Source organism: Galeopterus variegatus, unplaced genomic scaffold (assembly GCF_000696425.1).
Source record: "Galeopterus variegatus unplaced genomic scaffold, G_variegatus-3.0.2 Scaffold390, whole genome shotgun sequence".
NCBI classification, from domain to species: Eukaryota; Metazoa; Chordata; class Mammalia; order Dermoptera; family Cynocephalidae; genus Galeopterus; species Galeopterus variegatus.
In genome coordinates, this window is record NW_007726501.1 from 551,189 (window position 1) to 563,830 (window position 12,642).

At 53.9% G+C, this 12,642-nt stretch overlaps 2 protein-coding genes across 2 annotated transcripts in view; both read right to left on the minus strand.

Annotated features, from left to right (window-relative positions):
* Positions 1-208, minus strand: part of HOXA10 (homeobox A10) — a 3,491-nt gene extending 3,283 nt beyond the window's left edge. Inside the window, exon 1 of the mRNA XM_008568254.1 lies at positions 12-208. Within this exon, the coding sequence (XP_008566476.1) occupies positions 12-208 (197 nt within the window). The remainder of the gene's footprint in view (positions 1-11) is intronic.
* Positions 209-7,034: 6,826 nt separating this feature from the next.
* On the minus strand, positions 7,035-10,979 carry HOXA11 (homeobox A11). Its single transcript, XM_008568250.1, has 2 exons — positions 10,208-10,979; positions 7,035-8,861 (listed from the first exon to the last, which is right to left on the minus strand). Exons 1-2 carry the CDS (start codon positions 10,908-10,910, stop codon positions 8,629-8,631), a joined length of 936 nt encoding a protein of 311 aa, XP_008566472.1. The 5' UTR covers positions 10,911-10,979; the 3' UTR covers positions 7,035-8,628.
* Positions 10,980-12,642: the final 1,663 nt, after the last annotated feature.

A 12,642-nucleotide genomic window follows, 5' to 3' on the forward strand; every position in this document is an offset into this window, starting at 1 on the left:
GGGGGGCTGGCGGCAGGTAGACCCCGCCGTGGGCGTAGTAACCGCCGCCGCCGCCGCCCCCAGAGCCACCGCCACCGCCGCCCGCCTCGCCTCTGCCCGAGCTGATGAGCGAGTCGACCAAAAAAGAGTTCGCGGCGGGGCTCTCCGAGCATGACATTGTTGTGGGATAATTTGGCGAAGGGAGCAGATAGCCCTTTCTGGCTGACATTTCTTGTGCAAAACATGCTGAATACGATTAGCAATCCCCCCGCACCGCGGCGGGCGCCCGCAGCCAATCCCGAGCCAGAGTTTCCGCGGGACCACTCCCAGTTTGGTTTCGTAGGCGCGGGGCAGCTCTCCGAGGGCGCCCTCGGAGCCCGCGATTGATATAAATATGTAATCTGTATTGATGGGCCGGTAGACGCACGCCCGACACCTCGGCCCGAAGGCCAGGAGCTGTGGGGGCTGCCCCAACGTGGCTGGCGGGGGCCTTGCCGCTTGGCTCGCCCCGCCCCTGTACCCGAACGAGGGTCTGCTTGAAGCGTCCTTGGGCCCCGCGCAGTTAACAAGTGGGGTGTTTATGGTGTGCGCCCCGGCCGGCCTTGGGTGCTCCCCACGCTTCTTTCGGAAGCGGCCACTAGTCCTCAGCGCGTTCTGACCACTTAAGGGGGCCCGGTCGGGGTCTCGTGCTCTTTCCATTCAGCTATGTACCTGGAGCTGAAGTCTGTATGGGGTGCCAGTCCCAAAAGTGGTGTGCCTGGTCCTAAGGCCACCAGGACACTCAGAGAGTCCGGAACCCAGAGTACACTGAGAGCTGGCTGTTGCCACTACTTCTGGCATCCCACACAGAATTTTCCCCCCAAATGCAGTGGCTGTTTCCTGGCCCCTCAGCCCCCAACACTCCCCTTCCCCAGCCGGCTGATCCAGTTAGGATCGTCTCTGGTGTGCTCACCTGGTCCCCTTCTCTACAACTTCTATAGGCACATCTTGGTGAGCTGGCACGAGTGGGGGTGGGAAGCGACTGGCAGCCTTGGCCGAAGTCTCTGGCACACCCTTCCCCCAAACACCCTGACCGGACTTCAAGCTCATGTATCATTTAGGGGAAGTAAAACGTCAACCCTGGGGTCTTTGGCTTGTCCAGAGGGAAAGACCTAGAAAGAGAAACTTGGAGGGGTGAGACCAGTAGACACCTCTGCCATTCTATTCTCCTGTTCTTTTAGCCTTGGCATTTGTGTACTCCTGGAGGCTATGACAAGAACCAGTGTCACTACACTCATGCCTCTTTGTCCCCTCCCTTCTTCCCCCCTCCCCTCGAAACCCGAGGCTGGGGCAGTCCTTGCTCCCGCAGTGTGTGCATTTTAACGAGGCCCCGGTGAGGAAATCCGTTCCCTATGAGTCCCGGCTGGGCTCATGGCCCTGTTATAAGAGCTTTTGGAGGCCAGACCCTGCACTCAGCAAACACCGGGCCCTACCCAGGGACGCTCTCTTAGTCAACTGGAAATGGCCGGCCTGGGGCGCTAGCCCCCAAGTGTGGGCCTCATGCAACTCTCAGGAAATGCGACCTTTTCCGGCCGGATCCAGTGGAGCCCAGGAGGTCGCTGTCTTGCCCCTGGCCCGCGGGCTAGAGGTCTCCAGGATGCCCCGGGCCTGCCTGCCCCAGTCCTGCCTGCTGCGCGCCTCCGGGATCCCAGGAAGTAGATCACTCAGGCCTCTGCCTGCGGCGGGGAAAGACTCTTGCATCCCGGGTGATCTGCCTGGCACTTGGTACCGTTCTTCCCAGTATGAACCCAGCCTGAGGAGAAAGACAAGCCTGAGAAGACACTGCGAGGGCATGGGACCACTGGCTAGGTAGAGTCTGGGCTCTGACTTCTGAGATTTAAGCAGCTGCGGTCGCTGCCGGTCACGGCTGCTCCCCGCGCGGCACCCAGGAGGCCGTCCACCGCAAGCGCGGCGCTCCAACTACTTCCATCTCGGCGACCCTCAGTGACTGGCTCTGCGGACTGTGTATCGGGGTGCAGAGGAGGAGGGTGGAGAGAGAAAGAGGGAGAGAGAAGAGGGAGAGAAAAAGAGAAGAGGAGAGCATGAGAGAGCGCATTCTTTCCAGCCCGACAGGGTCTCGCAGCTGCAGCAGTGGCATAGCTGAATCAAGACCGGGTCTTTGCGGAGAGATCATTAACTCCCCTTCGCTCTTCGCCTTGCTCCTGCGCCCAAGGCCAAGACAAAGTCTCATCTGGCTAGGCCCAGAGGCCAACGAACCTGAATGCAGGAAATCTTCAGAGCACTGCAGCCTAGGGCTCTAGCTTAGCTTCCCGGATCTGCCTGGTCCTTACCCAGCTCATCAGAGGTATGGAACTGGCTGGGTTTGTTGTGCTCAGCAATGCCACCTGGAAGTGCCACAAAGTTGGGGGCTGCCAGAGAAGGGAGCTTTGCTCTTCAGCACTGTCCATGACTCTCAAGAAAGCTCTGTCTTGTGGAAAGCAGGTCTCAAGGGTGTGGAGAGTTTCTTGAGGAGAAGGAGCCCCAGCAGGCCAGTGGGCCAGGACTTGGGTCTATAGTCATCCCTCTCTGGGCTAAATGCAGAGAGCAACTTCTCAGGCTGAAGTCTGGGAAGGGCTAGTGGCTATTAGACAGTGAGATGGCGGAGGCTTCAGAGAATGAAGTGAAAGACAATGATCTAAACCTGTCTTTCTTAACCTTTCAGGGAGTCAGACCCCTCTGCAAAATCTAAGGCAAATTCTGACTCATCCTGTGAAAAATACATTACCACAATTTGACCCATCATTTTCAAGGAGTTCACAGACCCCTCCAAGCCTTCTTGTTAGACCCCTCAGAGTCCTCCAAGACTCTCCTGGGATTCAGGGGCCCTGCCAATTTGGCTGGTAAGACAAGCGTGATGCCCCACTGCAGACAGCTCAGGCCAGCCTGGTCAGGACCCTGTAGGGAGGCCAATGGGCTTCTAGGCTGGATAGAATCCAGGAGCATGCACATGCCAGCCAAGGTTGCAAAAGTCAGCTTGGTAAGGCATCTGCTACAAAAAGCTGCTCAGCTAAGAAGTGGAGGAGCTAGAAGGCTGCTGTGGGCTTTTCAGACCGTGGCATTGGCACTTGTGTCTTAACTGACCTTTGTGGAGAGCAAGATGTGTTTCACCAGCGAGACTTTTTCCTCCTTGTAACAAACCAAATGGGATGTTGGTGTTGAGCACTTTCTTGCTTAGAAAAAAAAAAAAAAAAGAGTGCATAAGCCTGTATGGGAGCCCTTCTCTCCCCCAGGACTGCCATCCCAGCACAACCTGGATTTGGGGGGGGGGATTCCTATGGGTGAGCCTATGGGTGCGACCTGGGTGCAAGCTGGCCTGCTGTCTCTGGTTCAAAAGAGAGGATATCGACACAGCAGAAGCACAAGTTAAACTCCACTGCGTGCCTCCTCAGCCCTCTCAGCTGGTCTCCGAGCCCCTAGCATCTCCAGCTGGCCCCAAGACTACTGTGCTCCCTAGACTGTAACACTGAGGTTACACTGCTGTTAGCGTCCTCAATAAAATATTCCATTTGTCAAACGCCTCAGCTTTCTTGAGGTTCCACATCCCGAGAGATTAAGAAAAGCGATTCAATTGCAGCATGGATCGACTTCTGGCCACTCTTTCTCCGTCTTGCCTATTTGCCTTCTTTCCCTTTCACTCTTCTTCCCAGGAATTTCTCCCTCTCCTTCAGGATGCCTTTGACCCAAAACCCTTGGTGCCTGCTTGCCTCAACCAGGCCTTTTGCAGTGGTTACACAGTCACCGCCAGAGCCCATGTTTTATTTGGGAGGAAATATTGCCTATTTCTACCTGGATGATAACAGCACCATGGAGCCGTAGTAAATGCCAAGCCCGTGGAATAAGCTCTTTGGCGAGGATTAAGCTGTAATTCATGACATAGCAGATTTCTCCTCCTGAGTAGGCCTTAGCAAGTGGCGAGAAATAAACTATTATTACAAAAAACAAGTTCTTTAAAAAAAGTACTAGTTCCTTAGATTGAGATAGTCAATAAACAATTTGTATCTGGAGGTCAACCTCGGTGCTTTCGGTGCTCCAAATTATTTATCAGGCTGTGGGGTTGGGCTGTGGTCCCTCAGAGGAAAAATAAACGCTGCTTTCACATATCCGGCTTTAACAAAAATTCAGGACTTCTCAGATTTATGCGTTCGCGTATAGTTAGAAATTTTTTCATAAGCAATGGCGTTCTTTTCTTATTCATCTTTAAGAATGTCAACAATTCCAGGGATATTTGTTATGTCTGTTTTGAATTGATCAGGTGTAATCTATCCCTAAACAACATGCTTTAAATTTTTTTCTAAATCCAACCATTGAGTTGGTTACCTCCCCGCCCCCATGGGGAGTTTTGGGGCCTTTTCGCACACCCATTGAATTGCAATATTCTTAGTTTTGTCCGTAATAAACTGCCGCTGGCCTTGAAACTGGAGGCGACTCGGACTGTAGGGAAGGCTCCGACTACAGAGCAGCTCACCGTGTGGGTGCTCATTCTGTCCTGTGGCTCTTGTTCTGGCATAGTTTGGGAGCCCACACTTAACAAAGACTATTGACTTTGATAGGCAAAATTTACACAGGCGCGCGCGCACACACACACAGGCAGTACCTACTTTCTCTGGGATTCCCCCAACTTACCCATGCACTGTACATCTGGGAAAAGAAAATAACTATTTCAAGAAACTAATGAAAAAAATATTGGAATAAAAAATCCAAATATGAGAGAAAGAGAAAAGTTAAATCTGGCCTCCAAAATGTGAGTGAATTATAATGATTTTAAACCTGTTTTATGACAATGCTGATAAAATGATTGCTCAGTGAGAGTTTATCCCCAGTGCAAGCTTTTGAAAACGTATAGTTATTTACCAATATATTTTTGTAGATTTGCAAAACATGCAAAAAGTCTTATTTTAACATCTAAGAAATTGCTGTAAAATCCTAGCCAGGTTTATAGCGGTGCATTCCAATAGGCAGTGCAGAGACTTCCCTGGAAGCCTCGAAAATCAAATGCGACTTTTCCAAATTGGACTTTTTTGGAACAAAGGTTTACCCCTTGGCTGCTGAGCAGACCTAGAGATTGCACCTAGTAGGAAACCAGCGATCTCCAGGACTCCTGACCCCGGTAATAAGCCTGCCCCAGCGGCCTCCGAAGCCCTCCACCCCATTGTTTCGAGGAGAAACTTTCTGTTTTCTCCAGCCCCGCCATCTCCTTTTTTTTTTTTTTGCCCCCCACCCCCACCCCTTCCAGCACAGCTGGAACCCTTTCTCCTGGATGCCTCCCATCCCCCAGCTCATTCTATTCTGATTATTTCCACAAAATCGAAAGATCGCCTTGGGTGAAATGCTGGCGCAGGGAGCTAAAATCGTCAACTTTTCCACTTAAGCCTCCCCCGGCTTTCCAACCTCGGGAAGCATGGGAGAAGGGGAGGCAAACGCCTACCGCGTCACCCCACAAACCCAGCCATGTTCCCGAGCCCTGCTTAAACATCGGCCACTTCCCCACTCCCTCCCCAGCCGGACTGAAATTGGTAAACTTGTAGCCTCTTACCTTGACACATTTCCGAAATCACTGCCAAGGGGCAGCTGGCTTCTCCACGCCGCGACACTCGCGAGGCCTAGCAAAAGCACGTTGCTTTAAATCACACCACCAACCACTTCTTGAGGGTAAGCCCCCCTTTTTTGATACGAAGGGGAGAAGGACAAGTGAAATAATGTACCGTGCTGCTCTTAGTATCAGGAGCGAACAAAGGCCAAGAATCACGCTGGGGTTCCCGGCTCCCCGGCGGCTTTGACATTGATCGGAAGTGCGCCATCTCGTGGCGGCTGCGCGCCTAGGCCGGGACGGAGCTGCAGCCGGAGCCGAGAGAGGGAAGCAGGCTCCCGGCAGAGAGACAGGGAGAGAACGTGCCCAGCCCGCTGCTATTGAGAACTCATTTTTACATCTAAGAAATTGCTGCAAAACCCCAGCGGGGTTTATAGCGGCGCATTCCAAATATGCAAATTGGCCGGCCCCGGACGGGTTTACGACCACATTGTCACAGCCATCGGAGGATGGGCTTTTATAGGGCTCAGAAATCAAACCCGCGCCCGCCCGCCCGCCTGCGAGCAGTCCTCCTGGCTAGACTCTCTAGCAACTTGAGAGACTTGGTTAATCTTTAACCATCCCAAAGGAAGTCTTTCCCTAAACCCAGGCTTCCCTGCCCGCCCCCTCCCTACCCCCCAGGAGGGCCCTTGTTCCTCTCTGTATGTCTATCAACCTAGACATTCATCTCGGGGTCTGTCCCACTCTCTTTTCAGCTCGATTTCTCCAGTCGCGCCAGTTAGACAAACACACAAACAAATAAACAGTGGGGTCTGGGGTCTGTGGCCTCTCTCCAAATGCGACCCTCTTTGCTGCTGTGGCCCTGCCTGGGTGGCTGGAGAGAGGGTGGGGTGGGCAACAAAAGGCTCTGTCCTTTCCGCCCTGCCCCTCAAGGTTATGGGTGATGTCCAAATTTAAGGCAGAAGTTCAAAGGCAGCAAACAAAGAGGAAAGCGGCATCCTTCTTTCCCCAAAGGAAAAGGCGGCCTCAGCTGGGAGCTGGGGATAAAGCACCCTTAAAGGTTCCTGAGAGTCTGCTCTACCTTGGTACCCAGACTCGTCTTCCTCTTGCTGAAGGGATCCACAGGGCACTCCAGAATGGTTCCACTTCAGGCCTCCCAGTCCTGAGGTGAGTGAGGGCAGCCTGGGGTCAGGCCCATTGGCCACCTCAGGATTGAAGGCCTTGTCCAGGGCTGAAGTCAGTCTGAGGGGATGAAGTCCCACATTCCAGGCCCTGAGACATCCCATCTTTAGGAACCCACTTCTCACAAGGACATGGCGAACCACCTTGGCTTCCTAAGTCTGGCTTCTATTGTAGCTAAATCCTGACTCAATCACCTCCTCAGAGGCCTGGTAACTTGCCCTTTTACTAGTAAGTGGGTGTTGGGGGGGGCAGGCGTTTGGTAGTAAAAATCTAGCAGGGAGAGGAATGTCAAACTAAGACACGATACTCAAGTTTCCACCGTCTTTATTTTCCTTGTGCCCTGTCACCTGTATACATGCTGCGACATACACGGTGGGTAAGAACCATGGACAGACCAACACTCCCATCACAAACAGAGCCACCAGACATTTCTTAACATAGGGAGGCAGAGAAGATTCAATGGGTGGGTGCCTGGCTTTCCCAGATGAGGTCCCCAGGCCATGGCCTGCCGACCTGCCTCCAAACATCCCCCCTAACGCTTCCTAAATGTTGCAAGAGATTAAAAAGGACTTTCTCAACACCCTCCCCCCCAAAACCCCAAAGGAAATCATCTAATGGCAAAAAAAAAAAAGAGTATTCAAACAAAATAGGTTATGGTTCCTTTATTTACAAGTCTTTTGAACACCATCCCTGTATGAAGCGTACATTCAAATATTCTTAGCAGTGAGCGAGTTTAACCGTGGAACACTGTAAACAGATAGAGCCTTTAAATATTTTCATCATCTTTCCCCCTCTACATTGCATCTTTAAAATTCGCTTTGGTTCCTGCAGGGAAATATATATATATAATATAATATTTATCTTTTAAAATAATTCCAAATCACTCTCGGGCTCTTGGAAGGTCGCCGGAAGCTTCCAAGCTCAGTTCCGGAGCCAATGAGGGAAGAGTGTGTGTGGTGCCAGAACCCAGTGTTTTGGAGGACACAAGCCCCTCACAGCCATAGCCAGGGACCCGCTGGCTGGGCCCACTGCTCCACTGCCGGACACTGAGCAAATCCAAGCTTCATTAAGTGTGGTGGAGACTTTGCCAAACTGCCGCACTCCACAGGCATTTCCTGCAGAGATTCATGGGGCCAGCAGCCTGTGTTCGGCCTCTTGGCTTTTTGATGTTTTCCACCTCAGGGAACAGTTTGCTCTGTGACCAGGCTTTGGGCCTGAGTGGCAGGCTGGAAGGAAGACCCTCTTTTTGGTAGAAAGAAAAACCAGGTGGGCTGCAGGAGGCGGCCGCTAGGAGCTCAGGCCTAGGAGAGTGCAATCAGTGGCTCGGAGGGATGGAGAGACAGTACTGCCACCTAGAAAGTAAATTTCTTTTTCCTCAGGGATCTGCAGCCCTCTTCCACGTCATATCCACCTCTTAGTCCAGCTGCATTTCACATTGGCTTTGGAAAACAGCCCCATTCTGGGCATCTAGGAATTCTGCCCCTGTCCCCAAGCTGAACTGGGCTTGGAGAACACACAACTTCTTGACTCAGGGGTCCTGGGGTGGGCAGGCTCCATGTGGAGGGTCCTGGGGGAGGGTCAACCTCCAGGGGGCCTAGTCCCCAGTGGAGACCACACCCAGCCCAAAGCTCTGTAGGCTCCAATGGTGAACCACCAGGGGTCCCAAACCATTCATTCTAGTTGATGCACGACTCTCAGAATCCAATTATTATTAAGAATCTTAACCACTGAGATCTCAACCAAGACAGTATCAGGCCGCCTCCTGTGGAGCTATCTCCGTGGAACCTCTTTTGCACACCTTTTTTCAAAAGTCACCGTGTGGCTTGACCTTGTCAAGGGCAAAATCTGCATATTATCTCAAGTGTATGGAGCCCCCCACCCACTTCCAGCTGGCTAGAGCCTTAGAGAAGTGGATTAGCCGAGTAGTACTGTAAACGGTCTCTGTTAATTTTTTTTTCCTTCATTCTTCTGTTCTGAAACCAGATTTTGACTTGACGATCGGTGAGGTTGAGCATGCGGGACAGTTGCAGGCGCTTCTCTTTGTTGATGTAGACACTGAAGAAGAACTCCCGCTCCAGCTCTCTGATCTGGTACTTGGTGTAGGGGCAGCGCTTTTTTCGGGTGCGTTGGCCACCTGTGGAGGGAGAAAGGTAGGGAGTGAGCCAGGTGTGGGGGCTTCAATCCACCCCAGAACCCCGAGTGGAGAACATGGCTGGCCACAGGGACTGGAGGCCCAGCTCAAGCCCCCCTCAAGGTCTTCCCAGGCTCCTACACTCAGGCTCCCACTGCTGGCTGGGAACGGGCTGCAGTCGAAGGCTCAGCCCCAGATAAAAGCCAGCTCCCTAGATAGGCCCCGGGGGAAGCTGCTCCTGCTGCCCCCAGAACAGAAAGGACTCCTGACAGCAACAGGAGAGTTTGTGCTGCCGAAGCCGCTTTGAAAGCAGCTGAATGGGGATTGCCGGCTGCCTCCCACCCCGCCAGACTAAACAAACAGCCGACTGAGGACATTTTACCTTCCAGCACCTGGGCTGCCCTTTCCCAGGGCAGTAAAGGTGGCCCCAGCCCCAGTCTTTCCAGGTTGCCGCCACGACTAGGCCCTGCTAACATCTGGGGCGGCTGCTGGGTCTTTGTCAGCCTGAGTCCCGGCCACCAGCTCCTGCCTGCCCGGCCAGCCTCCCCGGGCCACTGAGGCCCCCTGCCCTGGAGCACCACCTTCACGCAGCCACCCTGGTCCCTCCACAGGGGTAGAGTGGAGTAAAGAGGAGCTTATGGAAGCTGCGGGCAGGTTCTACTCGCTCCCCCTTTTAAAAAAAAAACCCACAAGAAGAAAAAAATTTTTCGCTTTTGGCAGATTGAATAACAATTGTGAATAACACGCAGTTGGACAGAAAGCAGCACGTAATTGCCACCGCGCCAGAAGAAAATGGCTTCCTTTGGACAAAAAGGCCAACTTTGGGTTAATTTGTTTCTTTTAATATATTGCTGGAGCTAAGCGAGCTACTTTATCTGTTAAACGCGCTCCTTGCGCCATCGTTAAACAGCGACGCCTTTGAATCCCAGCCGGGACTGGAGTCCCGGCGCAACACATGGCTTTTATAAAAATCTCCGGATTACCTCGCTATCAAAGGCTCCCGGAGCCCTTTGCAGGGGGAATTTACAGGCGCCCACCTCCGGCTCCCCAGCCCGAAGCTGGCCCCGAGCGGGGTCGAGCTGCCGGGCTTGGGAGCAGAGAAGGGAAAAAAGGGAAAAGGGGAGTTGTTTTTTTATGCAGCCATGCCTTGGCCGGTGGGTATTTCACGGCCAATTTCAGCACTCGCCACGTGATCCCGCCTTTTATAACAAAGTTTTGTTGGGGGAAACCTAAAGGCCCTTCATAAACCTTATATGCTTATAAAACAGCATATAAAAATTTAACAGCGGTGCTGCGCTAGGTTTCCAACTCCCCTTTCATAAAGCGCAGAGCGCTGCCTTTATACGTACTGGAGCCGCCGGCCTTGTCCTCAGTGTGGCCGGAAGACGACTCGGGGCTGCTGCTGCTCTCCGGGCGCCGCCGCCGCTCCTTCTCCTCCGCCGCCGCCACCGCCTCCCGGCAGCCGCCGCCGCCGCTGTCCGAACTTGAAGTTGCCGGCGCGCCTGTGGCCGCCGCCGCCGCGGAGGTCGCGGTGGCCGCCGGGGGCCCTTTCTCAGCGTTCTTGTCCCCGGGGTAGTCGGAGGAGGCGAGGTTTTCCGGGGTGCCGTAGGCTGTCTCGAAAAACTGGTCGAAAGCCTGTGGCAGGACGCCGTTCCTGCCCACGGTGCTATAGAAATTGGATGAGACGGCGGGGGTGGGGTGGTGGTAGACGTTGGCCGAGCTCTTGGCCAGCACGTCGCCAGGCACGCCGGCCGCGCTGGGCGCCTGCAGGCAGTCTCTGTGCACGAGCTCCTCCGCGGAGTAGCAGTGGGCCAGATTGCCGCGGGGGTGCCATTTAGTGGCGGGCTCAATGGCGTACTCTCTGAAGGTCACTTCGCGCACGGGTTGGACCTGGGGCAGGTTGGAGGAGTAGGAGTATGTCATTGGGCGCGAAGACGGGGTCTGGGGCAGAAAAGAAGGGAGGCTGGAAAAATCTGGACCCGAGACGTAGTAAGTACAACTTGGCAAATACATGTTAGAGGAGCAGGGACCACGCTCATCAAAATCCATCATTGGGCTACCTTGGGCTCTCCGCAGTAGCCGAGCTTAACATGATTCTCCACTGCAGCTGCCTCTTTGAAGCGGATCCGTGAAGTAGAAATTTGGAGACGTAAGCTGACGTGGAAATCTATCCCCATCCTTAGCAGGGAGGTGCTGGTCATGTGACCCGATGTTGAAATTGACAAGCTGCGAGCTAGTCCGGGCCTTTTTTTTTTCCTCCCCCTTTCCTTTTTTTTTTTTTTTTTTTTTTTCATGTGACCCGATGTTGAAATTGACAAGCTGCGAGCTAGTCCGGGCCTTTTTTTTTTCCCCCCCCTTTCCTTTTTTTTTTTTTTTTTCTTTCCCTCCCCTCCCTTCCCGGCTTCCTTTCTTTGTAGCCACCTCAGGGGAAGCAACAGATCGTCACTCGGTGTTCTCACCGAAAGCACGTAATCGCCGGTGTAACTCATGTTGGCTGGGGGGCCTCCCGGCGCGCGGTGAGGCTGGGGTGCGCCCCCATGCAGCTTGCTTCTGCTCAGCTGCACGATCGGCCCTCAAGTGCGCCGAGGGCGGTGAGAGAGCTCAACTCCCGCCCACCCCCACCACTCCCCGGGTGGGCGAGGGATGCCCTGGGCTGGGGGTGACCAGGTGGGCTCTCGTTGCTGTGTGGCCCGTGGTCTCGGAATCTGTTCTGGAAGATCTTGTCCGCACCCCTTTCTTCGCAGCCCCTCTCCTACAGGCTTGCTTTGGGAAGCGCCACTGTCTCCGACCCTGGCAGGACCCCCTTCGGGGCCAAGGTTCGCAGCCGTGGATGTGCCGGCCTCGTGGCTTGTCCGATTTGCACGGTGACTTGATTACACGCTCGCATTCATGGTCACTTCCGAAGCGCTTTAGTGCCTTCCGTCCCTAAACCGCCAGCAGTCAGGGCGGCTTCCCCCGCGATTTGTCAATGATCCGCAGGGCCCGGAAGGGCCTTCGTCTTACCCGGGATCCACCCCTCTCTTCATCCTCCCTGCCTGCATCCTTACACCCACCCCCCTGCCTTTGGCAAAACCCCCTGCTCTTCGCTGTCTGCCGGGTTCAGAGTGACGCGGCAGAGACAGAGGCGCGGGTCTGCGCCGCTGCTCACCGGTCCCCCTGCCTGGTCTTCTGGAGCTGAAGACTCGAGAAACCATGCAATTAAGGCGAGACTTGGGCTGCTTTAGAGGCGCTGACATCCGAGGAGACTTCTCCTGGGTATGCTGCACCTTTCGGGGGGGGGGGACCCACTAGACTGCTTGCAGAGCTCCAGGGCTGTGGTGAGAATGGGGACGGCGAGACCGGGGTGATAGCCAAGGAGTAGTAACCCACCTCTTCTCCTCCCTTGCAAAGCTTGAGAGTGAAAGCAAGGATGTGCAGGGCAGAAACTCAGAAAGCTCCGCGCCTTTCCTGCCACTCAGTCCACAGAAGCAACACAATGCCAAAGAAAAGAGAGGTGCTTCCCAAACTAACCGCACCTTGGGCAACAAGGATGGCTTGAAACAGCCAGATTTGTGCTTTATAAAGATAGAGACAGAGGCTATAGATCGGCTAGAATGAATCTTTTTCTTGGGAAGAGAAAAGAAAAAAAAAATTAAGAAGGCAAAATATGTTTGCCATCCTGCAGGACTGAAAGAGTAACGTCTGGGGGAAGCTAGAGAAGGGATGGGGCACAGAGCAGCCAGGCAAGACCAAGAGCTGGGAGGGGCCCAGACCCAAGGCCTCCACACAACCCTCTTCTTGGAAG